The sequence below is a fragment of the Gopherus flavomarginatus genome, chromosome 8 (assembly GCF_025201925.1).
Source record: "Gopherus flavomarginatus isolate rGopFla2 chromosome 8, rGopFla2.mat.asm, whole genome shotgun sequence".
In the NCBI taxonomy this organism is placed as follows: Eukaryota; Metazoa; Chordata; order Testudines; family Testudinidae; genus Gopherus; species Gopherus flavomarginatus.
The window spans coordinates 64,335,213-64,362,541 of NC_066624.1; the positions used below are offsets into that span (position 1 = coordinate 64,335,213).

Genomic DNA, 27,329 nt, shown 5'->3' on the forward strand with positions numbered 1-27,329 from the left:
TTTGGGCAATTGATCTTGGATTATCACCAGATAGGTCTGCTCAATGGTCTGCGGGGAGATGTTGGATGGGATGGGAACTGAGTTACTGCAGAGAATTCCTTCTTGGGTGCTGGCTGGTGAGTCTTGCCCACATGCTCAGGGTTTAGCTGATCGCCATATTTGGGGTCGGGAAGGAATTTTCCTCCAGGGCGGATTGGCAGGGGCCCTGGAGGTTTTTCGCCTTCCCCTGCAGCGTGGGGCATGGGTCGCTTGCTGGTGGATTCTCTGCAGCTTGAGGTCTTCAAACCAATTTTGAGGATTTCAATAACTCAGTCCTAGGTTAGGGGTTGTTATAAAAGTGGATGGGTAGGGTTGTGTGGCTTGCCTTGTGCAGGTCAGACTAGATGATCATATTGGTCCCTTCTGACCTATGAGTCTATTGCACTGGACAAGGCAGTTTCAGCCACAGTGACATGCATTTTGGTCATTGGAATGAGATGAGCACAACATCAGAGACATGAACAACTTAAGCATTAAAAACAATTAGACCAGCAGTTAGGAAAAGATTGGGGTCAAACCTATTTTAAAATAAATAGTCTGGGTTTGTCAGGCGGAACAGCAGTGTCATAGCATGGTGTTAGCTGTTAGCAAGCATCCCAAAATAGACCTCCTAGAGGCCAGCAAACTGTAAGGCCAGGTTAAGTAATACATCTGGACTGAGCGAGACACTGCAGCGCTTGCATGCAACGTGTGGGCTTGTGTCTATGTTGCATGCATGGTCATGCGGTGAGGAAGATGCCATTGTTGTAGGCACCTGGTCTGCCTCCCCCCCACCCCCCAAATATGGCATCCTCCATGCATGTTCTGGTGTTAGAGGGCATGGTCCTGTGGGTACAGCCAGGCTGGAAATCATAGTTTGTGTGTATACATCGATGGCATGGCCTTGGGTACCATTGGCCTAGGAAGAAAGTCTTCCCTTGAACAGATGGCAGGTCCTGCTGCCCTTGGCGCATGTCAGCCAACAGCACCATGGCCAGGCACGGTAGTCCTGTGGCCCCAGCACCAGACAGACTAACCGGGATGGGAAAAAAAACCTGACTCACACACTAGAATATGTTCCCCTTCCACCTTGGGCTAGGGTCAGGTGCTGAGGGCGAGCCTGTGAAGAAAAAAAAATCACAACCTTGTGCTCCTTGGTGTTTACCAAACTTCCCCAGGCTTCCATGTCCCACTAGTGGCTGTAGGGGAAAGGCAAGGGTCCCTGTAACTGAGCAGCATGGGCTTGGTGCCAGATGTGTGCACTTGGCAGCATGGAAACCTCAGAAGACCAGTGCCAGACCCCCAATGGCACCTGGCCTCAGGCAAAAGGCATTTGGCTCTGAGGGAAAGACTGAAAATTGTCCCCTAGCAGCATTTTGGGATCCTAGTGCTGTTAAAAGCATTGTCACAGAGAGCCAGACAGGCTAAAAGTCCTGTCCCAGAGAGCCAGACCTACATGCTGTCCCACTCTGTCTAAAGTGAGGCTTATGCGAAACCTGCAACCACCACCAGGGTATCTGACACCGTGAGCAAGAGGTGGGAGTGGGAGCACCAACGCTCAAGTTCATACCCAAAGGTTTCAGTTTACAGGATAACCAGGAGCCTGAGAATGCCACCTACTGATCCAGCCAAGAAGAGCTGGACTAGCACATGACTAGTGTATGCTGGCTTGTTAGGCACCAGGTTTATAGAAGGAGATGAAATGGTAAATTACAAGAAAAGGGCAGCAGCACCAGCTGAGAGCTGTGTCAGTGGGCTCCCCTAGGCTTCGGGTCAGGTACCATTGCTATCGCCATTTCTCGGGGGAGAGGGGTGCAGGGCATGTAATAAAGGTGAGACCCCGGAAGTATGGAAACTTCTAAAAGGCAACTAGATATGCCAGACAGTTTAGGGACCAAGTTTAGTCATAAACTTTGGTAGCTTTTAATGTTGTGTGTCTTTTTGTGAGCGAGCTACTGGATTCCTGTTCCACCATGGAGGGCTACTGAGCTTCCCCAAGCAACTAAAATCATGGTGGCAAATTACTGCAGATGCCAGGCCACCAACACCAGAGAAGTGCCAGGCCCTGGGGAAATTGTATATGCTAGTTCAGACCACGTTCAAGAAACCCAGGTGACAAAGCAAGAGCTTGTACCATGGGGGAAGCCTGGACTGAGTCAGAGATCCAAAACTACGTGAGACTGTATCCAAGAGGGTTTAATCCTGCTGGAAGGGTGTGGGTGTGAACCTGTCAGAGCTCCATGTGGACACTAGGTGACACCTCTTAACATGGCATCTGTGTAGACCAGTTACGTTTATTTCTGAAATGCTTTTGTTTTAAAATAAATGCCTTGGCTCTGTGAAAGCCAGCTTGTTACTGGTGACCCTGTCACTGTCCCTGAGAGTGGCCTACAGGTGCAGGACTAAGGTTAGGCCTGTTGAGATGGTCCCAGTGAATTGCAGGAGGACTGTACCCCTAAACTTGCAGTGCAGAGGGAGAGGACAATGGGTTCTGGCCCACAGAGTGGTGATAGCTGGAGGCCTGAGGGGAGCCCCATAGACCATCACAGAAGTGGCTATCACCAATCAAGTGTGGATGAACACAGAACATTGACACTGACATGAGGGGATCGAAGAGATGGCTTGTCAGAGCTCTCAACCTGAGCAGTAAGGCCCATTGCAGAATGAGAGGCTTGACTGCCAGTATGGCTAATAGGACTGATATAAGAACCTGGCTACCTGGTAGTTCTCTGCCAAGGAAACTGTGACTATCACTCAGAAGGAAGTCTGAACATTTGGATAATTAACTCAAAGACCTCCTGATTCAGGACCCACTGGAAGGAGTTGACCTTGCAGCTGCTGAGCCAGTCTGCCTTTTAGTTCATATCTCCTTTTATAAGAATCACTCTAAGGTATAAGAGAAAGTGTTCCACTCATCATACGACTTCTATTGCTTCTGTTCCTTGTTTCCCTTCAGCTATTCACAAATACAACCATGTCAGTCAGTGTTGTCTGACTGAATCAGGACATGGTTGCCCTCTAGGCTGGACTGAAACCATTGCAGTGCCAGCCTGACAGCACTTTGATCTAGCAGGTTAAGCCTATGGGTCCTTGCTCCTTGAAATGTCAGGCAGTCAGCACTGCACCACTGTTAAATAAATGAGCAACCCCTGCTCCTCCCAGCAGGAGGAAAGGTAAAGATGAGTTTGGCACTACTCTAGTGGGAGGTGCTGAGAATCCCCCTTCATTAATCTCTGGCACTGCTCTGACTTCCTACGGGGCATGTCAGGCCCAGCTCAGTTGCCTGGCACGGGGCAAACATATGCTAGGTCAGATGTCTTCACAGAATGACCCTTTGGCAAGTCTCACCAAATTGGTATCATAGTAGCCCTGCTAGAGGCTACACAGAAACAGAGTGAGACAGTCTCTGGCCCAAGAACCTCAGAGTTTGAACAGACAAGACAAAGGGGAAAGTGAGGCACAGGGAAGGGACATGACTTGGCACTTGGCTCTTAACAGGTTAATGAAAGAGCTGGGAACAGAACCCAGCTATCTTGAGCCCCCATCCTGTGGTTGATCCTAGGCCATACAGCCTTCCTGAGGGAACTGCCATCAACAAAAGTCATTGTCTGCCAGGAGGCCTCCAGGGCTCGTTAGTCAGAAAATAATTCACGGGGGGTGTTGGGAAGCTGGAAGAGAAGGAACATGTGTTACCAAAGACCCTTACACCCCAGGGAGCAGCCACACAATGACAAAGGCCTTATGGTCTGAAGACATTTAAAGGATTTGAATAGAAACATCTTTGAAATGCCTCCACTGAAATCTATGTGATGGAAGAGCTGGCCCTTTAACGCAGGGACATGGGGCCTAAAAGGGCAGGGCAGCACTGCGAGCTCTTTAATCTAGAAATAGCAGGAACTTTTTTTTCTTCTCTTTGATTCCCGGGCATTTCTGCAGCATATTAGCATACAACGCTCCACTTCCTGAACATGAAAGGGCTGGCTGCTTTTCCCACCCTGCCTGACAATTAGCAGGAGTGATTATTCAGCCTAATGCAGGGGAAAGATACAGCCTTCATTAGAATTGTATCAGAGCCACCTTCCTCCTTTCCTCTGTAATTCACTGCAGTTAAAAAAAAAAAAAAAGTCATTTCCCATTTATTGTTTCTTTGTATCAAATGTCAGCATTTGAGCAGAGGGAAAGGTCACCATTCTTATCTCCCCTTTGGGCTGGCAGCACTGGCTCCAGATAATTCCCCAGCAATGGCTCTTCTCCCATCAGTATGCACAGCTCTGAGAAGTACCAGGGAGGGGAGGTGGTATGCTTTTTTCTAATTGCTTCTAGGTGAACTCAGAGCCTTTTCCACGAGGCTTCTAATGCTTTCCTTTGGATGACACTTTAGGCTACTCTGTGCCCATTTAGTGCCCAAGTGGCACAACCGGGCCACCTGCAGATAAAGTGTGTGCTGAAGTACTATACAAAGTACACATCAAATGTCTTGTGTCTGGGAAAACAGCCTTCCTATAGTTCAGATGCCTTGGAATAAGGTGACTGAGTTTGTGTCCATTTTCCTATTCAGCTAGAAATCATGCATGTGCATTTGCATAGAGGAAGAATCCCACAGTGGAAACGTCCCTCCCATACCCCTGCAAACGCATCCTCAGTCACAGGCTCCCAGCTACCGAGGTGTCCTTGGGAGTCGGCTGAAATCTGACCACTCATTGGGAACTGCTGATTACAAGCAAAGAGACATTTCTATCAGCTCCCCAAGAGGACCCTGGTCTCTAACAGAGGACAAAGCTATTTATTTTTTCCATGAGACAATCTTGTTGGGTAGGAGGGCCCCATTTTGAGGGAATTAAGGGCATAAGAGATCCCTGACTTCACCATTCAGATTGTAGCCAACAAACATGGAAGCTAGTGGTGTCAGTGCCTGTAGAAAACAGATAGCCACAGCCACTGTCACCTCCCTTATAGATCACTCACAAACGTGGTAGTAGCATTTTTACTTCGTTCTGAAATAATCAAGGCATCAGTTTGTCTCTTTCTCCTGTTCACTGGAGCTCTTGGGATTGCGAGTGTTTCCAATCACTCCCGTGTCTGTAATGCACTGTTCCTCACTCTCTCCCCCTCCATTTCCCACATCTCTCTCTAGCCCAGGGACAGGGTGTTAAACATTGTGTGTAGGCGGGATCTGGACCCCAGGACTCTCACCTCTGTCCACAGCTGACCCTGCACATTTCATAGGCTCTGGCTGGCAGAGCTAGAATGCGCAGGGCTGTGCGCTACTGCCCGATCGGCCCTAGACCTCTGCGCCGCTCCTGCTCCTCATCTAGTGCTGAGTAGCAGTTCCTGGAGCAGCCACTGCTACAACTGGGGCTACTCTCCATGCCCCAGGACTGGGCTTCTGGCTCTTGCTGCTGCCAAGCCCCAAGACACTAGGCTGTGGGGAGCAGCTCTCTGAAAGAACAAGGGGATAGCCGCTTTCAACTACCTGAAAGGGGGTTCCAAAGAGGATGGATCTAGACTGTTCTGAGTGGTAGCAGATGACAGAAGGAGTAATGGTCTCAAGTTGCAGTTGGGGAGGTTTAGGCTGGATATTAGGAAAACACTTTTTCACTCAGACTGGTGAAGCACTGGAATAGGTTGCTTAGGGAGGTGATGGTATCTCCTTCCTTAGGAGTTTTTAAAGGTCAGGCTTGACAAAGCCCTGGCTGGGATGATTTAGTTGGGGATTGGTCCTGCTTTGAGCAGGAGGTTGGACTAGATGACCTCCTGAGGTCCCTTCCAACCCTGATATTCTATGATTCTAAGCCTTACCTAGGCGGTGGAGTCGGAGTTCAGGAATGCTGAGTGTAGCACTGCTCTGCCGAAAGCCGCGTCGTCCCTGCATGTGCTGGACGATGGCGTAGTGTGAGGTGAAGGTATATAACAAGAACTAAGTTGCTGCCCTGCAGATTTCTTTGAGCAGTACCTGGGCCAAGAATGCTGCTGACGAAGCCTGGGCACTAGTGGAGCATGCGGTAAGAGCTGGGGTCAGCACCCCAGCCAGCTCATAGCAAGTGCAGATGCAGGACATGATCCAGGAGAATACTATTTGAGAGGAGACCGGGAGACCTTTCATCTGGTCCGCCACCGCTACAAATAGCTGGGTCAATTTTCTGAATGGCTGAGTGCGCTCGATGTAGAAAGGTAGGGCTCTTCGGACATTGAGGGAATGTAGCCGCTGCTCCTGGGGACTAGCATGAGGTTTCGGGTAAAAGACAGGTAGGAAAATGTCCTGGCTTGTGTGGAAGCTCGACACCACCTTGGGGAGGAAGGCCGGGTGCGGTCTGAGTGACATCTTATCCTTGTGGAAAGCCGTGTAAGGCGGTTCCGAGGTGAGGGCCTTTAGCTCAGAGACACGTCTTGCCGAGGTAATGGCGACTCGGAAAGCTGTCTTCCAGGAGAGATACAAGAGGGAGCACATGGCCAACAGTTCGAACAGAGGCCCCATGAGCCTTGAAAGGGCCAGGTTAAGGTCCCACACAGGGACAGGCTGACGGATCTGACGATATAAACAGTCCAAGCGTTTGAGAAAGTGACCAACCATGGGGTTGGTGAAGGTGGAAGGCCAAAATGGCAGCGAGGTGAATCCTTATGGAGGACACCCCTAGGCCTTGCTGTTTCAGGTGCAAGAGGTACTTTAAGATGAGCAATACCAGCGCCTGGGGGGGAGGGGCGGAGGGAAGGGACATGGCGCTGGTCACACCAACATGAAAATCTTTTCCACTTCACAAGATATGTGGTTCTAGTGGAGGTCCTGTCTGACTTGGTCTGAGCACAGAAGCTCTGTGGGGTTCAGCCATGAAGCTTCCAAGCCATGAGGTGGAGGGACTGTAGGTTGGGATGACAGAGGCGACCGTGGTCCTGAGTGAGTAGGTCGGGGAGGAGAGGCAATGTGACCAGTACATCCACCAACAGCTCCAGTAGCGTAGCTGGTGATGCCATGATGGAGCGATCAGAATCACCTTTGCCCCCTCCTTGTGAATTTTGAGCAGGACTTTGTGCACAAGAGAGAACAGAGGAAAAGCACAGAGCAGGCAACCCCTCCAAGGTAGCAGGAATGCGTCCATGAAGGAACCCGGGCTGCGACCCTGGAAGGAGCAGAATGATGTGCACTTCCTGTTGCATTGGGTGGTGAACCTGGGGAAACCTCCACCTTTGGAAGATGGGGTGTATGACATCCAGTCGGAGAGTCCATTCCTGCGTGTGCAAGGACCTGCTGAGGCAGTCCACCAGTGTGTTCTGAATTCCAGGTAGAAAGGATGCTTCCAGGTGAATGGAGTGGGCTATGCAGAACTCCCACAGATGAAGGGCCTCCTGGCATAGAGGGGAGGAACAGGCTCCCCCTTGCTTGCTGATGTAAAACATGGTGGTAGTATTGTCCATTAGAACTGCTACACAGCGACCTTGCAGTTGGGCCTGGAAGGCTTGGTAGGCAAGGCGCACTGCCATTAGCTCCCTGACATTGATACCAAGGGAGAGCTCATTCTGTGACCACAGGCTCTGTGTCTGAAGGTCCCTCAGATGTGCTCTCCACTCCATAGCTGAGGAGTCCATAACCAGGGACAAGGAAGGCAAGGGACTGTGGAAAGGGATTCCTCCGCACACCGCTCGGGGGGGGGGTCGAGCCACCAGCAAAGGGAAGTGAGAACCTGTCCTAGCACTGTGATCACCGAATTCAAGCTGTCGTGTCCCAGGCGGTAGACCAAAGTGAGCCATGCCTGCAATGGCCTGAGCTGGAGTCTGGTGTGCCGGGTCACGTAAGTGCAGGATGTCATGTGACTGAGGAGACTCATGCACCCTCTTGCTGTTGAGGTTGGGAATCGCTGAAGTCCTTGAATGATATCTGTGATAGCTTGGAAACGGGACTCTGGTAGGAGGGCCTGAACCTGAACAGAGTCTAGCACTGTCCCAGTGAATTCAATCCTCTGGGTCGGTTCTAGGATTGACTACTCCATGTTGAGGAAGAGACCCAGCCGTCTGAACATACACCTGACCAGGTGGAGTTGAGTCTGCACCTGCGCCCTGGTGCGGCTCCTGACCAGCCAATCATTGAGGTAGGGGTATACTTTCACCTGCTGTCGATAGAGGAAGGCAGCCATGACCGACATGCACTTGGTGAACAGTCGGGGGGCTGTTGAGAGGCTGAATGGAAGGGCCGTGAACTGGTAATGCTCATGGTTGATGACAAAGCACAGGAAGTGCCTGTGCACCGGATGAATCACTATGTGGAAGTACACGTTCTTCATGTCGAGGGTGGCATACCAGTCTCCCAGATCCAGGGAGGGGATAATAGTGCCTAGGGAGGCCATGCGGAATTTCAACTTTATCATGAACTTGTTGAGCCCACGCAGGTCCAGCATGGGTCTGAGAACCCCTTTGGCCTTGGGGATTAGGAACCCTTGCCCCTTAGCTCCTGCGGAACCTCCTCTACCGCTCCCATGGCAAGGAGTGCCTGCACCTCCTGGATGAGGAGCTGCTCGTGAGAGGGGTCCCTGAAGAGGGATGGGGAAGGGGGGTGGGAGGGTGGAGAGGAGCAGAATTGGAGAGAGTATCCTACTTCCACCATGCAAAGGACCCAGCAGTCTGAGGTTATTTGGGACCATGCGTGATGGAAGTGGGATAAATGATTCACAAAGGGTGGGGAAGCAGGGCCAGCTTTAGGAAGTGCGGGGCCCAATTCGAACATTTTCGGCGGGGCCCTGGCAGGGATGACTAAAAAAAAAAAAGTGTAAAAAAAAAAAAAAAGCCTTTTATTTCTTCCATGTATTATTTTCTTTCCATAACTATATAAATAATAAAATTGTATATTATGTACATTGCATCATATATGCTGTTGATTGCTTATTAATGACTGCCATTTCACATGTGTGGGTCCCTGCCACTCCCTGTGGGTGTGCACATGTGTGGATCCCAGCTGCTCCCTGCCCCCCTCATTGAAGCAGATGTGCAGGGTTACTGCCCTGGGAACTGCAGGGCAGCAGTGGACATGGGGCTGGTTGGAGGCAGGATCTAGCTGCAGACAGGGCAAGGGGTGCAGGGCTGGCTGGAGACGGGTGTGCGAGGTGGGCTGGCTTCAGGCAGGGCCACAGGGGGATGCAGCAGGGGTTGAAAGGGCTGGAGACAGAGGAGTGTGGAACTGGCTGGCTTCAGGCAGGGGAGTGCAGCAGGGATTGGCTGGAGACAGGGCAGGGGCTGCGGGGCTGGGTGTGGGCAGGGCTGGTGCGGGCAGGGCTGTGTGTGGGGCTGGCTGGCTTTGAGCAGGGCCACAGAGGTGCGTGGCAGGGGTTAGCTGGAGACAGGGCAGGGGGTTCGGCAGGGGCTGGCTGTGGGCACAGGGTGCAGAGCTGGTTGCAGGCAGGGCTGGTGCGGGCAGGGCAGGGCAGGGGGTGCAGCAGAGGCAGCTGGAGCCCCCACCCTTTAATTAGCCCCCAAGGCTCCCACTATCCCAGGGCTCTGGGGGTTATTTAAAGGGCCTGGGGCTCCCCTGCTTCTACCTCCCCAGACCTTTTAAATAGCCGAGGGAGCCCTGGAGAATACATGGGGGCGGGGGGGCTCCAGAGGCTATTTAAAGGATGGGGTGGCAGAGGCAGCTGGAGCCCTGGCCATTTAAATAGCCCCCGGAGCCCCCCGCTATCCCAGGGCTTTCGGGGTTATTTAAAGGGCCCAGAGCTCCAGCCAGGAGAGCAGGGCTGCAGGGTAGGGCTTGTGCTCCGGCCGAGGCTCCAGCTGGGAGAGCGGGGCCGCGGGCGGCTTGCCATGCTCCGGCCGGGGCTTCGGCCGGGAAGGCGGGGTTGCGGGGTGGCTGCCATGCTCCGGCCGGGGCTTCGGCCGGGAAGGCGGAGTTGCGGGGCGGCTTGCCCCGCTCCGGCTGGGGCTCCGGCCGGGGTGGCGGGGCTGCGGGGCTTGCCACGCTCTGGCCGGGGCTCCAGCTGGGAGAGCGGGGCTTGCTGCGCTCCGGCTGGGGCTCCAGCTTGGATAGCCGGGCTGTGGGGCAGCCGCACTCCCGCCGGAGCTTTGGTCAGGGGAGCAGGGCCCTGGAAGACCCCAGAGCAGACCGCAGCCGGGGTAAGTAAAAAAAATTTAAAAGGCGCTTAAGGATCCAAGGATAAGTTTGGTATGCCATCCTCAAGCTTCCCTTCAAAAGGCCTGCATGGAATCAGACAATGGTTTGGTCAGGCCCTGGCCTCACCCAGAGGGGGAGTTGGAAGGCTTTCTTCTGCCGTTACGTCCCCTCCACCTGTAAAAGTCCTGCCTCAGTCAAGGAGGGTAGGAGTGCTGTTGCGGCTGCTGGGACTTGTACTTCTTTTGGGTTGCCGGAGTGTGCATACCCAAGGACTTCATGGTCACCCTCAAGTCCTTTAGGCCATGTAGCCTAGAGTCAGTCTGTTCCGCAAACAAGCACCCCTCATCAAAGGGCAGGTCCTGCATCATCTGTTGAACGTCCAGCAATAGGCCCAACGCTTGTTGCCAGGAGGTGCTCCTCATGGCAACTCCTGAGGACAAGGTGTGCACCGCCAAGTCTGCAGTGTCCACTGAGACCTGTAAAGAGGTCTGTGCCATTGCCTTGCCCTCTTCTGCAATGACCCCAAACTCCTCCCTGGACTCATGAGGCACAAGCTCCTTGAACTTGAGCATCGAGTTCCAGGAGTTGAAGTTATAATGGCTCAGGATTGCCTGCTGATTGGCAATCCTGAGCTAGAGCCCCTCCCCCACCCCCAGGGAGTACACCTCACAGCCAAACAAGTCCAGTTGCTTGGCCTCTTGATTTGAGTACTAGGTCCTGCTGCCCCTGCCTCTCTTTCTCGTTCACAGCCGCAACCACCAGAGAGCAGGGCTGCGGGTGCGTAGAGAGATATTTGTACCCCTTCGAGGGCAGGAAGTACTTGTGCTTGACACTCTTGGCTGTATGGGGAATGGTCTTGGCATTGGCCTGAATAGTTTAATGGGGGGCAAGGCAACCCGACAGACCTTCCGGGGCCAAAATGTCTACCATTGGATCCTCCGATTCCACCACCTCCTCGGCCTGCAGGCCCATGTTGCGCACCATCCTACGCAGAAGGCCCTGGTGGGCACAGCTGTCTATGGTGGGGTGGCCCGGATATGGAGGTGCCTGTGACGGCCTTGTCAGGGCATAGAGGCCAAGGGCAGGGAGAGGGTCCTCCTGACCTTCCTGCTCATCGGAAGTCCTATGCCCTGCTTCACTGATTGCCTCTGCCTCAGGAACTGGAGTTGGAATCGATTTGGGGGCACGGAGGGGGAGGAGGGGACACGGTGCCTCCTCTGCACCTCTAGGGATGGGCTCATTGGCGGAAGCCTTTGGCATCCTTGGCTCAAAGGCAGCCAACCGGGAACCTATAGACTGTGCACCCTGGGCCTGGTGGTATGCCCATGGAGTCCAGAATGGCCACAGAGTTGGCCCCTGCCACTGCGCTGTCCATGGCTGGGCATCCACGGCCTGACCAGTGCCAGTCCCGATCCAAGTACCTGGGACTGGGATCAGGACTGTGAGGGCCAGTGTGATGCCAAGCAGAGCTGAGCCAGCAAGAATTGCTGCGAGGCTGGGGAGCAATGATGTGACCTAGAACGGTACCCAACCTGGAGCTATGCTGGGATGTCGAGCGGCGCTGGGTCCAGTGCTGGGTCCGGGACCAGCTCCTCCGGATCAGTGCCGTGATCGGGAGCGCTGGCGCAATCTGGAGTGGTGCTGTGAGTTTGATTGGTGCCGTGAGTACGGCTGGCACTATGACAGGGAACGATGCTGGGACTTGACCAATGGTGCCAATGACTGGATCATGGTTGGCTTACCTCGAGACTGTCCCATATGCTGTGGTACCGGAGGCGTGGCATGGATTGGAGGAGACCTTGGTGCCGTCACGGCGATGAGGTCCCTCATGGCTGCAAAGGCATCTGGGGTGGATGGTAGCTGAACTTCTTCACTGCTGTGGTTCGGGAAGTCCAATGGCACTGGACTCAACAGCTCCCCTTGTGGGGCTGAAACTGATGGTGCCATGTCCACAGGCTTTGGCCCTGGGCACTCCTCTCTGGGATGAACCACATTGGCCGGCTCCAGGGGAATGGGTCTCTGAGATGGAGAGCCACTTCTCTTGATTCTAGTGTCACTTTGGCACCAGGGAGTAGAAGTGGTGCCAGGTCGATGCCGCCGGTTTTGGCACCAGGGAGTAGTGGTGCTGCGGGTCTCAGCCAGAGTCCATCCATGATGCTACTTCCACCACTGCCGCTGGGGCACTGAGCACCAAAGAACTCAGTGCTGAGTCTGGGGTTTAAGTGCCGCCTCCATAAGGAGCTGCTTAAAGTGAAAGTCTCGCTCCTTTTTGGTCCTAGGACGAAACCCCTTGCAAATCTTGCCCCTATCAGTCGCCCCTTGGCATAGGCCTGGAGCACGACTTGCAGGACTTGAATCCTGGATACTTGGGCATGAAAGCCCTCCCAAGGAAAAGTGGTCGGGGTGGAGGGTAACCCCCCCAGCCAAATTGCTACTAACTATAACAAAAATAAACTACAAAAATTAAAGAAAAAATAAGAACTACTATAAGAACGACTATAAAACAAGCTAGGGAAACGTGGAGAATTCACAAAGCAAGACACCACAGTTCCAACAACCATCACGGGTGGTAAGAAGAAACTGAGGAGGCGCTGGGTCGGCAGGGTCACATATTGAATGCTATTCAGGCACTACTCCAGAGAGCTTCACAGCCGACCTGATAGATGCTGCTAGAGAAAAACTTTCCGGCGGTTGTGCACGCAACATACACACACCTACTTGGAATCGATATGAGCAAATACTTGAACTCCCTTTCCACAGGGCTTCACTGCCACATGCAACATGTGCAGAATCCAGCAGCATATGCACTAAATGGAGCCTGATCACAGTGCACCCAGCTGGCACCACTGCAGGCAGCCAGCACAACGTGATACTTTGGGTAAAGGGCTCTTTCAGTAATAGTATGGAGGTAGAGGCAGTGCGTAGGTGGTCCAGGGATTTTACTAGGGCTGGTATTGTCTAAGTGGCAGTGTTTATATGGTCACTGTGTAGTACCCTGTGTCCCTCAGCTGGGGAAGTGAAGCACTTTATAAATACAATTCTATCAAACTACCAATTTAGGTCCAGCCCCCTGGGCTGGTTAGTGTCCTACGTACATTGAGCTGGGGCTTTATATCCTACAGTATCCTTCAGTGGTAGCCCAGTCAGTGCACCAGTTAGTGTGATTCACATAAAAAAGCCAGCCATTCATCTGGGGACCTCCATAATAGTTCACACCACACACCCTGTTCCAACTGCAGGGTTGGGGCCCATGCTGTAGAACACTGTTGGAGGGTTTGCTTAATGGTTGGGAGTTCCGTGTAGAATGAAACATTTGCTGGGATTCTAAAAATACTGTAAAGTTAACAAAACCAGGGGAGGCATTACAAATTATGACAGGGGTTCGGAAAAACAAAATCTACCCTTGCTAACCACGGAAATGGACAGCCTTAGCAGAGAGATCTGCATGGAGCACGAACTGACCACTTGCTTCTAGTGCGCACTCTCCAGGAAAGGAATCCAGTGCCATGGGGTGATGTTCAGATGCCTGTAGTTTTGCCACCTGAGAATTACTTTTCTTGTGGATACGTAGGAGGCCAATCCACAACACTGTCAAGTAATCAATTCCATCTGCGCTACAATCCTCTTTCACAGAGGGCTTGGGAGGAATGGCTGTTCTAGACCCTTATGTGGGAAAGGAAGAACATATTGAAAACTCAGATTCCATCCTTTTTTGGACTAACTCATGTCCAGGCCACTGAGTAAAAAGGGAGAGGAGAACAAACACGAAGACCGTTGCCTTAAGAGCAACCACCATAATGGCTGTGACACTCTATACCTCAGGGGAGCACTCTGTAACCATCATATTCCTCATTTATATACAATTATCTTGCATATAAAGCAGGCCATATAAGGTGTCAGGGGAAAGGTTATGATTTGCTGAAAGTTACTGTTTTATCTAAATATGTATAATATTAGTACATATGAAGTGATGAGATTGTATTTTATAATTGTCAGTAACATGCTGTAAGGTAGGGAATTAGCCAGATACTAGCTCCTAGAGACAACAGCAAGGAACGTAACCAACGCCCGGGTGGGGTGTCAAACCACCATCAACAGCCGTTGTCCAGCAAGGGAGTTACAATTCAATGACTCACCTGCCTAGGGCCACACCAGGGGAATTGCTCAAACTTGCCTGGGGACTCAGCAATGCCACCAGACATGCCTGGACTTGTGCTCCCCAAGCACATGGACTAAGGGTATAAAACAGAACACAGTACCCCATGCTTGGCCTTTCTCCTTCCCAGACCTATGCTGCAAGCAACAAGGACACTCAGAAAATTGAAGACTCCAGCAGAGGAGACTGGCCCAGGTTTCAAGGGTGAGAAAAACTGCTTAATCTAGATGTTGCCCAGTTTAATAGAGTTGAGAGTTTAGACCGCGTGGTTATATTTTTTCTTTTCTTTTGGTAACGACTCTGACTTTTTGCTTATGACTTATCACTTAAATAAATGTATTGACTACAAAAGATAGATTTTAACTGTTTATCTTTACCAGTGAGTTTGCCTGAAGTGTTTCGTAAATCTGCTCAGGTTTACGACGGCTGGTATATATCCACTTTCCATCGATGAAATTGGGAACCAATTAATAAATTTGCACTACTTGTTTTGAGCAGTGCAGGACAGTATATTCCTGAGGTACAAGGATGTGAGCTGGGGGGATTCGGCTGGTGACTTTCGCTTTGTGATTTATGAGTGGCTCTGGGAGCATTCATGCAATATAGCTGGGTGTGGGGCTCCACATGCGGTTGTGCTGAGTGGTAACAGGGCCTGGAGGGGTTTGCTGCTTCTCACTAGCAAAGCCTTGCGAGAGAGAGACCAGGCAGGCAAGTTAGAGGGGCACAGTGGTCCCACAGTCCCAGGCTGCAACCCAGGGATCCCATCACAATGGCCATATACATTTACTTTATATTTCCTTGCACCCAATCAGAAACAGAAAAATGTTTGCGGAACCCACTAGAACAGCCACTAGCCCAGACACATAAGCTTGACTTAGAGTTTGTGGCTGCCAAGTTTGCTAAATGGTAAATTGCTACGTTTCTCTTGCCACTAGAATTCCTGATTAATGGAACTCTCACAGAGTTGCATCTATCACAGTAACCCCTCCACCAGCCCCTAGAGCACAGTTTAAATACAGACATTTACCAGGACTGCAGAGTTTAAAGGCATGGCATTTTTATTAGAGAATGTAGTTTCACAGAAGCATTGTACATAAGTTCGTTTACTCACAAATATACGCTCTTCTGCAGTTTCAGCTCCTTTCAAGGGCTGAGTGTGTTTCATGCAGTCATACCACCCACTTTGCTTATAATCCAGGAGATCCTGAGGGGGTTAGGGATTAGTCTAAAAGATAATTTTTACTGATACTAAATTTAAACTCAAATAAATTAGCTATTTCCCTTATAATGTTGAGGAGGCATTTTGAGAAATGCTGAGTTTGGATATGGGATGTTCTGTATTCCCTTGGTCAATCTACCTAAGGAATAAAAATGAACGTATTATAGGTTCCAATTATTTGGATAAGCTATGGCTGCAGACACAGTCACCCTGGGGTTAGTACAGCTGCCTCAACTTCCTGTGTTTGGCTTGAGTGAAGTACACAGAGTTGACAGCATAGTTTATAGCTTTCAGTGCATCCCACTGGACAAGAACTCTGACAGTGATCTCTGTGATGTTCCTTCTGTTTTGTTAGAAGAAACAGAGGAAAATAAGCCAACAGAGACTACTACAGATTCCACCTGGTTACAAACCCAGCAGAACTATCTGACACAAAGTGACATGTCACAAAGGATTCTGGGAAGGATACGATGGCAATGGGCAGCAAATTCAGCCTAGTAGGGCAGGGCCCATAGCCAACAAACTCAGTCTCTGGGATCGATGGTAGGAGCCTCCCCAGAATGTTCTTATGCAACCATGGAAGGACTGCACTGTCTGGCAAGGGGAGGGCTACTCTTCTGTCAGTGGAGGGGGAGCGAGATGCAACTGGAAATTCTTGTTCTGGAAGACACTGTTCAGTGCAGGGTCACCCTGAGAGACATTGAGGAGCCCATGTTTTTCACCACCATGAGTTCGAGACAATTCTGTCAGGAGAGCTAACTGCAAGACAAATGAAATACACCACTAAATACATAAAGGCCTGAGCAATCTTTAGGGAAGCATTTATTTTTAAGTGTGTGTGTGTGTGTGTGTGTGCGCGCGCGCACGCACGCACATGCACGCACGGAAAGTATAGGATCCCTCCACCTCTCCCCTTCCTTTTACAAGATATTCAAGTAACAATGATACAAGTTTAAGACAAAGGGGATACATTCTCACTCACTGTAAGGTTAGCTGTGAAACTCATTGCAGCAGGATATTACTGAGGCAAACAGATTAGTATGAAACTCTAGCTGAACCCTTAACTACAGAGAAAGTGGCCACAGTGAGAATAGCAATGGCAGCTATGACAGCAAGGACAAAGTTACAAGGGATTTTCACCCTCCTGATTCACAGTATGAGCTGATCACTAACTGGAGGCAGAAAGGAGTCTCTCTGTGGGGTAGTATTGCTCACTGACACTTGTTTTGAAGATTTTATACCTTTCCTCTGAGCCATATGACATTGGCCACTGTCTAGAACAGGACTATTGCTGTATGGCAATCCTATGTTCCTAAGCACTGACCAATCTGGGGGGTTCTCACCTTCACCCTCTCTGCAACGTACCTCATTTTAGATGGCTCGCCCCTCCCCCCAAGAAGTATGTGAAAGACAGAAAGCAATCTATCGGGGTGAGCTGTGCTTATATTTTTTGCATGTACAGACACACACAAACACGACACCCTCTTAATTAGTGCCTGGACCCTGGAATAAGTGCAATTGTCAGAAGGATTTTATATGGCAAAACACTGTTTTGAAGAGAGTTTGGATGTTAATATTTTTTATTGTGGTAATTTGTGTATTTGAATTTTGGTAAGTTTGAAAACAGGGTGAGGGCACTTAAATGCAGAATGGATTTGAAGGTGATAGTCTGGGGGAAATTTTGCCTGTCTCTCAAGAGTGGAAGACCCTGCCTACGTAAGTTCCAAAAAGACCAGAATTTGATTTAATAAACCTTATCTTTCCATATTTCAGCAGCATTGAAAGAAGCTCTTGGGAAGAGTCGGCACCCAGACTGCTGTCTCCAACTGATGGCACAGAGTTGGGTACAATTTGATTCACCAGTTAAAAAGAAGAGATGAAGATACTTTACCCTGGAGGTTCCTCGATAGAGTCGACAGAGTTGGTCAAAAGCCTGGATTTGCTGGGAATCCAACAGGGACTCTGAACTTGACTACAAACAAAAAGTTACAAGGTTACAAAAAGTTAGATTTAAATTTTGGTTACTTAATTGTGTGTGTCTATGTAGCTAGGTGTTTACATCGGCTCACTATCACGGGATCTGAACACCCAGGCTACAGTTTGGTACGTTGTTAAAAAAGGGAACATGCTTGTTTTGCTTTACGTCACTTTTCTATGCAAAAAGAGTAATAAAGACTGAACCACCCAACACAATGCTCTAAATATACTAAGGGGTTATGGTGACATCATAAACCACTATAATTAATGTGTACTTAGCACTACACTGTGCTTAATTCTTATTTCTAAAGTGCTTTACAGATATTAATTAAATTAATAATCTGGTAAGAGGCAGGGGGTTAGCTGGTCCAGAATTACGTTACCCTTGCTGGGTTAGAATACGAAAATGTTTCTATTTTGTATTCCAAAACAATCACATTAACAATATGATCTATTGAGAGCTAATGATGCCAGATTAGCATTAATGAGGATTCCAGTTAGCTGCTAGTTTCTGGAATTTACTTTTACATAACAATATATAAAATAGTTGTGCTAAAATATTTCCACTATGTTTTCAAATGTGCAAAAAAGATTTTTATGCAGGATTTTGTTTATATAGAGTCATTTGTTTATTTACAAAGTCACCTTAATATGAACTTACCTTTAATCTCTTTAGGTAGGAAAAAAGGAGTCACAGTAGTGGCTCAAGACAAATCTCAAAAAGAGAACTATTACCACCTCGGAAGGAATGAAGTTGATGGGAGTTTTGCCATTGACTTCAGTGGAGCCAGAATTTCAGCCCTAGTGTATTACCCTGACAATACCAAGCACCAACACTTGAAACTTTGTGGTTGTGCTTTTTTAGTGAGGGTTATACAAAGGTATATTGCAGAAGTTGTGAGTGCATCTTCCTGAATCAGAGCCTTACGCACTCCACTTAAGTATATTTAACATCCTAACTTATTTTGTATCTATTACCAAAGTTATTTTGTGCTTAAACAGCACCTTCAAATGCTTTGCAAACCTTAAATTTCAAAACACCACTGAGTGTAAGTATGGGACACACTGACACTTCACATACATGTAACCCAGGACACAGAGGTTGTAACCTGCCCACAGTCATACAGCAGGTCAGTAGCTGTTCTGGGAAAAGAACCGGGGGGGTCCCAATCTCCTGTTCTAACCACAGGACTACAATCGTTCCAAAATGAAAATACTTAAGCAATTCTTTATGTTAAAGCAGCACGTCAGTACCTACCGTATTAAAGTCAATATTCACGAAAAGCTAGGCACCAACTAGGACACACAATCTGATTTTAATGAATAGCCTATTAGTTTGTGTTATATTAGAACAGGTTAGGCTTGGCTCAGGCTAGCTGTTGTTGGATGTCTAGGCTTGCCACAGGCAGCAATACAGGGAAGACCCCTGAACTCTCATCACCTCAAAGTGTAGGAACCTCACCTGCCCAGATACACCTAGCTACTCCTGTAACATCCTCTTGGAGGCCAACCCTTCCCTTTCTCCCGAGGAGCATGAAGGCCAGGTGCCTGCTGGAGAAAGTGTGCTGCAGGACATAATTGCCATTTTGCCTGAGGACATGTCTCCTCGGCCTCTAACTTGGTTTTGAACTACTACCCAATGAGGGGAGGAGAGAAGGCCCCAGCACCCTCTAGCAAAGTCAATTAAGCCTGGAAAAGGCCCAAAATCTACCTTGGGAAAGAAAGAATTCCATTTGGTCAGAGGCTGGGGCACTAACTACTGAGGCGCAGCTGGAGGGCAGGTACCACTCATGCACACAGCACTACCCAACACTGGAGAACTATTCCTGATGCTAAAAGGGCAGGCAGACTGAAGCCCCTAGCTACTGTGGCATTTCAAGGAGATGGAATGCAATGTTGTATTATGTTAGTACAATGCCCTCTACTGTTGACAGTATTCTATTACTCACTGTATAACTTGTGCCAACATGGCAGCCTCCTGAACACTACACTATACCTGCCTCCATCACAATCATAAATGTCTAAATTTCTTTTACTCTGTGTCCTTTTGTCTCTTTTACAATCTTTTCCTATCTTCTCTTCTCATTGGTTTTCCTGAACCCTTAAGATTTATTTTCCTTTTCTCTTTCATCTGTTCTCCTGTCTCCCATTATATTTTGTTATTGTGTGTTTTTATATTTACTTTGCTCCACACCTGCTCTGAGAGAAGCAGTGGACAGGACAGGATGTTTGTATGCATGTAAGAGCTGCCACTATCACACTCAGACAGCTTATTCATTTCAGCTTGCTCTGTGATGAACAGCTGGGGATGAATTGCCACCTACAAGCACAATGCAATCGTTGGCTGAAAGAGATGTGAAATCCTAGATGAATAGTATTGCTGTCTGAAGAACCACATTAAGCTGGTGAAGAGGTCTGAATTCTGAACAAACCTGCCTTCAAGAGACTGATTCAGTTCCTTGATGAATTCTAAGGGTATGTCTACACTTACATTTTATAGCGCTCTAACTTGCTAGCTCAGGGGAGTGAAAAATCACCCTCTTCAGTGCAGCAAGTCTGAGCACTTTAAAGCGCTAGTGTAGACAGACTCTGAGCACTCGGAGCCCACTCCCAGCACTCGGAGCTAATCCCCTCATGGAGGTGGATTATCAGGAGCACACTCGCACTTCAAAGCGCTGCCGTGGGAGTGTTCTCATGGCAGCGCTTTGAAGTTTCCAGTGTAGACATACCCTAACACTGCAGATTAAGACCTATAATAGATCACTCATGACAAAGTGTTGTTTTATAATTTGGTGACAAACTGAAACTGATGATATATTTTTGACTCATTTCCTTTGTCCTTCATGTTCGAAATGTAACTATTTACACTGTAAAATGTTACTGTCAATAACTGTTGGTCAAGGAACCAATAGATTTAATTTGCTGCACACTTTACAGAATATTTTTTGATGAAGGTGAATTTAGAAATAAAGAGACCCTTAAAAAGTAGGGTTTACACATCTACTCTAGACAGACATGTTATGTAGTGGTGTTTCTCTTCAGTAATGACTAGGCTTGGAAGAATTAGATTTTTAATTAGTAAATGTCAATTTCACCACAATTTCCATCCTTAACTGAAATTTACAAAGAAAAATGCTGCTTGAGAACTTAGCAGAATTTGATTTAAGGATATTTACTTTGTATATTTTGATGGGATGTCGATAATTTCTGTTTAATAGTTGTAAAGTTTTAGCTTTTTGAATTTCAACATCTACTGTCATTAAATAATTACTGTCTGACCTTCTCCTATTATCTGACCCCTCCCCCATAATTTCCCAGCACTGTGAAAAATAGAAAAAAATACTTAAAACCCATTAATTGTGCACAAGTGTGAAAATTTTATTTGGTAAGAACTGAAAGAATGCTTAAAAATATCATCTTCAAAATTATAAAAAAAAAGAATTCTGCCAAGCTTACTAATTACCTATGCTACTTGTAGAGAAAAAGAAAGGATAACAAGGAAAGCTGATCATACACTCCTCTCAGTCATTCAAAGACAAGAAAATGTGACATAATTGCATCCATTTTACCATTTCTCCACTTGTCTGTATGTAACTATCAGATTGTTCTCAGGGTTGATGAGTTGAAATATTGCAGGCAACTTTTCCTGTTGTCTTGGAAACATGTGGTTAAAAAAGGAAAAGGCCCCACATCACTTAACTAAAGGAATGTTTTTCATTGTGATAGGGAGTCTCTCTTAGCAAGTCTCTCTTCGCAAGTCTGAGACCTGCGTTGGTGCACAGAGGTTAAACATCTAGTTTTATATTGAAATGTACTTTCTGCCTCAAATGCCATGGGCGGGCTGGGCAGCTAATTACTGCCCACTTAGCACCTCCATGTGAACTCAACAACATATATATTCCCATTTAGAAAGGATTCTGCAGCCTAGAAATGATCCAGAACAGTGCTAGTTGAGTCAGTGGTGTGTTTAAAAGGTCTGGCTGATTTTGCAAAAAGGAGGAAAAACAAATTCTCTGCTCCCCATTTTCTCTGGTGATAGTGCCCATCAAGGCGAGGTCACCATGAAGGCGAGGCTATTTCCTGTAGTATGTTTTTTGTATGTTTTTCCTCTAGCACTCTATGCTAAACCTGCAATTATACTTGATTCCACAACTGCACAACCCATCACCAGTTAGGGCCAGAGTAGAGCAGCAACATACAGTAGATATGAGTAGGGGTACTTAGATCTTGTGGTGTGATTAACAACCCACAGAGGTACTGCTTCCAGGAGCCGTACCTTCCACAAAGATTGTCACCATATCAACTAACCAGTGTTTCAAAGGGTATCATGCTATTCCCAAAGTGCCACTTGCAGAGGCAGTCAGTCAACCCATTCAGGAACAAGGAGAGTATGCTAATCAGAAGGGGGAGGTGAGGCGAGGCCTGATTAAGTCCTTAGTTTACGATTCCACCACACCCTAGCCTGGAATCCTTACACCTTCAAGTCTGTATCCTGTCTCTGCTGGGGTGGGAGGCAGGAGGCTGCAATGGAGCTGGCTGAGAATCCCTGATTCTGGAGCTGATTCTGCAATGGCCCTGATATAGATTACAGCAGTTGGCTGGTGATGGCCCCCAAGGGACCATGCCTCAGCTAGGAGTTGCTGGAGTGCAGTGCACTTCTATGCCCGGGGCTGCAAAATGTGGGCAGCATAGAGCCAGAGATGAAGCGCTCTCTGCCCACCTGTGGTGAGGGAATTCCCAGCTGGAGAGATCTGGCCTGTTTCCATCCCCTTCAAACTAGTAGAGATGCTTGGTGACTCCAACTACAACCACATTGTTACAGCCTCTTCAACCTAGAAACTGCAGACAAAAGAGACCTACTGAGCAAAATACAAATAAGGATCACAAGGAGTCAGCATGATTGGCATTGATTTCTGCACATCAGTGGTTTAACTACTGACAAGTTCTCTGTAGGCTCTGCGGTAAAGGACTTGAGTTCTGAGGAGAGATTTGAAGAAGGATAACAAGCTAGTTTTGTGCATGTTTATGTGGAGCATCTCTCAAGCGTCAGGGGCAGCCATGGGAGAAAGTACACAGGTACCTATTTGAAAATTAACAAGTGGGCAGTGGAGGCTGACTTCACTGGACAGTTGGAGGCAAGCGTCAATATCTTGATAAGGTAGGGCTGAACAGGAAGGATCTTGAAAGTGAATACAGGCAGTATTTGATGCAGTAGAGAGAAGGAGCCAGAGAAGAGATGCAAAAATGGTGACATGATTGTAGTGACAGCTTAGGAAAATGATCTTTACAACAACATTCTGCCTGGATCTGAGCAGTTTGCAGTGTTGCTGTAGCCGTGTTGGTCCCAGGATATTAGAGACGCAAAGTGGGTGATGTCCTATCTTCTACTGGTATAACTTCTGTTCAACCAAACTTTCGAGCTACACAGACCTCTTCTTCAGGATATGAGCAGGACAAGATGGCATTTGTCAAGGCCAGAGGGAAGGATGTTGCAGTAATAGAGATGCAAGATGAAGAGAGCTTTAGCAGTGTGGATGGATAGAAAAGGCTTTATCTAGACATGTTATGCAGAAATTAGAAAAAAGATTAGACAGCCTGGATGTGAGGAGGTAGAGAGCAGTCCGAGTCAAAGAAAACACCCAAGTTACAGGCTTGAGTGACAGGCAGGATGGTGGTGGTGCGCCAGTGATCAAAAAAGGAGGCAGCATGGAGGACTTGGGGAAGAAGATTAGGAGCTCTGTTTTAGCCACTGACCTTGCACTGATGGCAAGACATCCACGAGATGTCAGAGATATGAGAGGCTGAGATTTTAGTTTGGACAGACGGAAACAAGTGTGTAGTAGAGAGGTAGATCTGTGAATAATCAGCACAGAAATGGTAGTTGAATGTATGTTTGTGGAAGAGATTACCCAGAGATAAGGTGCACAAGGAAAAAGAGAAGGGACCCAGGCCAGAGCCCTCTGCAAAACCCACAGAAAGCTGATGGGTGGATAAGGAGGATCCTCTGAGGGACATGCTGAAGGGGTAATTAGAAAGGTAGGAGGATAACTAGGTGACGACAAGGAAGGACAAGACTTCAAGAAAAGCATGATCAACAGTATCAGAGACAGCTGACAGGTCAAGGAGGATGAGGATGGAGTATTAAGTCTACACTTTGGCTAGGAAGAGGGCAAGGCATTCACAAGAGCAGTTTCAGTGGAGTGCAAGAGGAAGATGTTGGAGTAAAGAGAGTCTAGGATGGAACTGGAAGAGGAACTCCAGACAGCAATTGTGAACTGCATGTTCAGTGAGCCTAGAGATGAAAGGGAAAAGGGAGGGAGGCGATAGTTGGAGAGGCAAATAGGGCCAAGCGTGGTGGTGGTGGTGGTTTATTTTTGTTTGTTTGTTTTTTGAGATGGGAGTCTAAAGCAGGGGTTCTCAGGACAAATTTTTTGGTGACCTCAGAGTGTAGCCACCAACTCTTGCTGGTGGCCACTGTTACAATTTTAACTAAAATTCCTAATTAAGTTTAGGAAAGACAAAGAAATAAATATGCACATATACATGCTCAAACCATTCCAATTTATTTATGTGGGGATTTTTTGCAGACTCAATAATAAAAATAATGTACAGTTGTCTCTATTCTTTACTGGACCTAAACAGAATAGAAACACAAATAAGGTGCTTGTCCTGTCTTTTTTATGGTTGTTTACGGTTGCTTTTTTTTTTTTTTTTTTTTTTTTTTTTTTTTTTTTTAAGATTTGCTGGCTAGTAAGTCTACTGGTGTGAAAAGTGATTAACACCACATAAAAATATCACTTTTCACAGCAGCAGACTTACTTAGCCCTGACAAGCCCATGGACAAATTAAGCCCTGGATGGAGATGTGGGTAGGGAGGCAGTGGGGGCCAGAGGCAATGGGGAGAATGGGGGGGCTGGGAGGCAGTGAGGGCCATGGGAGGCCGATGGATGGGACATCAAGGAACATGAGGAACGAGCAGCCTGCTCCTCCAGCATTTGTCTCTCCAGAGGGGGGCAGGACCCAACCCCTGCTGGCAGCCTTGGGGGAGGGGCCACTGCTTTGCCCCCTCCCCCATCACTGTCCAGGAGGCTGTGGTCGCAAGAAAAGCCCCTGGTGGCCAAATTTGAGAAATGCTGGTCTAAAGTGTGTTTGTATTGTGAGGGGAAGAGCCACAGGAGAGATTAAGGAGAGGAGTAAAGGAAGGGATGAGAATGTTGATGACAGAATTTAAGTCAATGAACTCTCCTCCAGAAGCTGGGCATGCTGCTTCCACAGTGCTCCCAGGAGATGAGAGAAAAACCTGAAAGCCCAAAGCTGGACAGAGTAGGCTACTGGTTTGCCCATGATCACGGGGATGGTATGGAAAGCATCATTTCAGTAAGAGATGCTAATGTGCCAATGAAACCTCAAGAACTTATTGTTTAGAACTGCCTTGTTTGTGTGTGATTGTCACTGGACAGGCACATGCTCCAGCTGCAACACCAGATGACGGGGTGTGGAGACTTAGTGAGACACGTTCACACTTTGGGTGTGACTGTAACCAATGCCACTGGGCTGCCACTTGGGTTTTTAATCTAGGGCTTTCAGTGATAAAAGCATGAGCCGCCACCACCACTTGTTCAAAAGACTAAGGATTCTAGCTGGAGGAGACTCAAAGTTCTGTGGACCAGCCACTAGGGAGGAATGTGCAACACACACTGAATTATGGGTGTCACAACATGACAAAAAGATGTTAGGATGTCACAATACATATGCATGCCTCAAGCACACCACTACCTGCCAAGCCCTATGGTCACAGTGAGATATGGAGTGATGAGATCTTTATCCTCAACCTAATGAAGACCTATGAGGTAACCCTCTTGATCTCCTGGGACCCCCAGAAGCAAGCCTACTTTAATTATATTACTGCTGACAGCTTGACTCCCATGACAAATTGTGACTGCTCTTTTCTTACAACAAGATAAAGTGAGTAGAAGAGTGCTGGTGTTTGTAAGTGAACAGAGAAGTAGTAACTTATTTGGGCTTGCACAAGTTAGGATTTTTCCTTGATATCTGCAAAGACGGAAAAAGCTTTTGTGTAGAAATGCTCCACTTCCTGGAACTAAAAAATGCGGAGCTCTGCTTGATTGTGTCCTTTATTCTTTTCTTTTGTCCTTTTAGACTTCTTAGGGGATACCAAGGCAGAGGCAGAGAACGCAATCACATTTTTAGCCACACTATTTTTGACATAGAAACCTGCCATTTAGAAAGAGACAAAGATTTGTTATTTCTGCTCTGTAATCTCAAACCTACCTATTGTTACTGCAGATACTATCTAAAATTGTGAAGATCATAAGAAAAAGTGACATCTTAAACATCTAAAATGCTTCAATTCTCAGAAAGCCAGAAAATACTAGTGTCTTTGGCAGTTAGCCAACTGCACTCTCAGATACTGTCAAGATATACCAGCTTACATCTTTTGCTGTATTAAAATGTAAGACTGTCTGGGCTCTGTAGGATTAATGAGATAGCACTGGAAAAGCACTGAACAAATGGGGTAAGGACTGTAGGAAGGAAGAAAAATGTGTGTTTTCTAGTTTAAGAAGGATAAAGGATTAAATTAGCTTAATATGTTTCTGTAGGAGTGGTCATGTAAAGTGCAGGCCTATTAGCAGTTGTGGGAAGGCCTTGAAAGCATGTGAATTAATTAGAAAAACTGGACCTGAAAGGTACCTGATAAGACAGAAAGAAGAGGAGGCTCCAATGATCAGAGATTATTAATAATAAGGAAGTGTGTGTGCTGAACTCGGTGATCTCAAAACCGACAAAAACTGTTTTTTAGCCAAGTTGGCAACAGGTGATGACATCCCTTGTTTGTTAAAGGCTATAAAAGGGTGAACTCTTAAAAGGTTCATTGCTAATACACTGGACCCTCGCTAGAATGTGAGATTTGGATCCATGCACAGTACCCCGTTAAAATGAATTGCAATTAAAGTAATTAAATTTGGGATCCATGGCCGTGACCGCGTTATATGCGAATTCATGCTATATAGATGTGCATTCTAGCGAGGGTCTAGTGTACCTCCTGCCTGACAAAACTGGAGCTGACTAACATAGGTCAAAGCACCCCTGGTTTTAGCTCTTTTTTAAGTACCGTAATCAAATATTTATGAATGTTTTCTTACTGTTTGGGTGTAGTAATTACTTATAAGTTAGGCTTTTGCACATGTTTAGAGCAATGGTATAGATACCATTGATCCACTGGATTAAAAAAAGAATTTATGGTGAAATTAATGTGTGGTACTACCTTGCATTAATAAATTAATAAATAACAAAATAAAATTATTATCCTGGACAAGGACAATTATACAACATTTTTAAATGCATCAGGAAAAAACTGTTACCTCTCGTAACTGTTCTTCGAAATGTGTTGTTCATGTCCATTCCAATCAGGTGTGTGCGCACGTACGTGCACATTGGCCAGAAGATATTTCCCCCAGCAGCATCCGTTGGGTCGGCCTTGGCACCTCCTGGAGTCGCACCTCCATGGCGCCTACTATAGAGGTCTGCTGACCCACCACCCCTTCAGTTCCTTCTTGCTGGCTATTCTGACAGAGGGCTAGGAGAGTGGGCATTGGAATGGACATGAACACCACATCTCGAAGAACAGTTATGAGAGGTGAGTAACCGTTTTTTTCTTTGAGTGCTTTTTCATGTCCATTCCAATCAGGTGATTCCCAAGCCAAATTTAGGATGTGGGGTCAGAGCTAGCCACTGATTGGAGCACTGCCAGGTTGTAGCATTAACTGATACAGGCCATGATCCATGATGAAATGTGCTGGGCCAAAACCAGATGACCTTTCATCCTGTCCGCCACTGCCACAAAGAGC

At 47.6% G+C, this 27,329-nt stretch overlaps 2 protein-coding genes across 4 annotated transcripts in view; one reads left to right on the forward strand and one right to left on the reverse strand.

The window, feature by feature from the left end:
• The window catches only part of PPP2R3A (protein phosphatase 2 regulatory subunit B''alpha), a 767,863-nt gene that overhangs the window by 67,545 nt on the left and 672,989 nt on the right, over positions 1-27,329 (forward strand). The window lies entirely within an intron of this gene.
• The window catches only part of VPS8 (VPS8 subunit of CORVET complex), a 231,457-nt gene continuing 219,432 nt past the window's right edge, over positions 15,305-27,329 (reverse strand). For all 3 annotated transcript variants that reach the window (XM_050965339.1, XM_050965340.1, XM_050965338.1), the window contains 2 exons: positions 17,375-17,455; positions 15,305-16,242 (listed from right to left, as the gene is read on the reverse strand). In XM_050965339.1, coding sequence (XP_050821296.1) covers positions 16,093-16,242; positions 17,375-17,455 — 231 coding nt within the window. In that variant the 3' untranslated portion in view covers positions 15,305-16,092. The remainder of the gene's footprint in view (positions 16,243-17,374; positions 17,456-27,329) is intronic.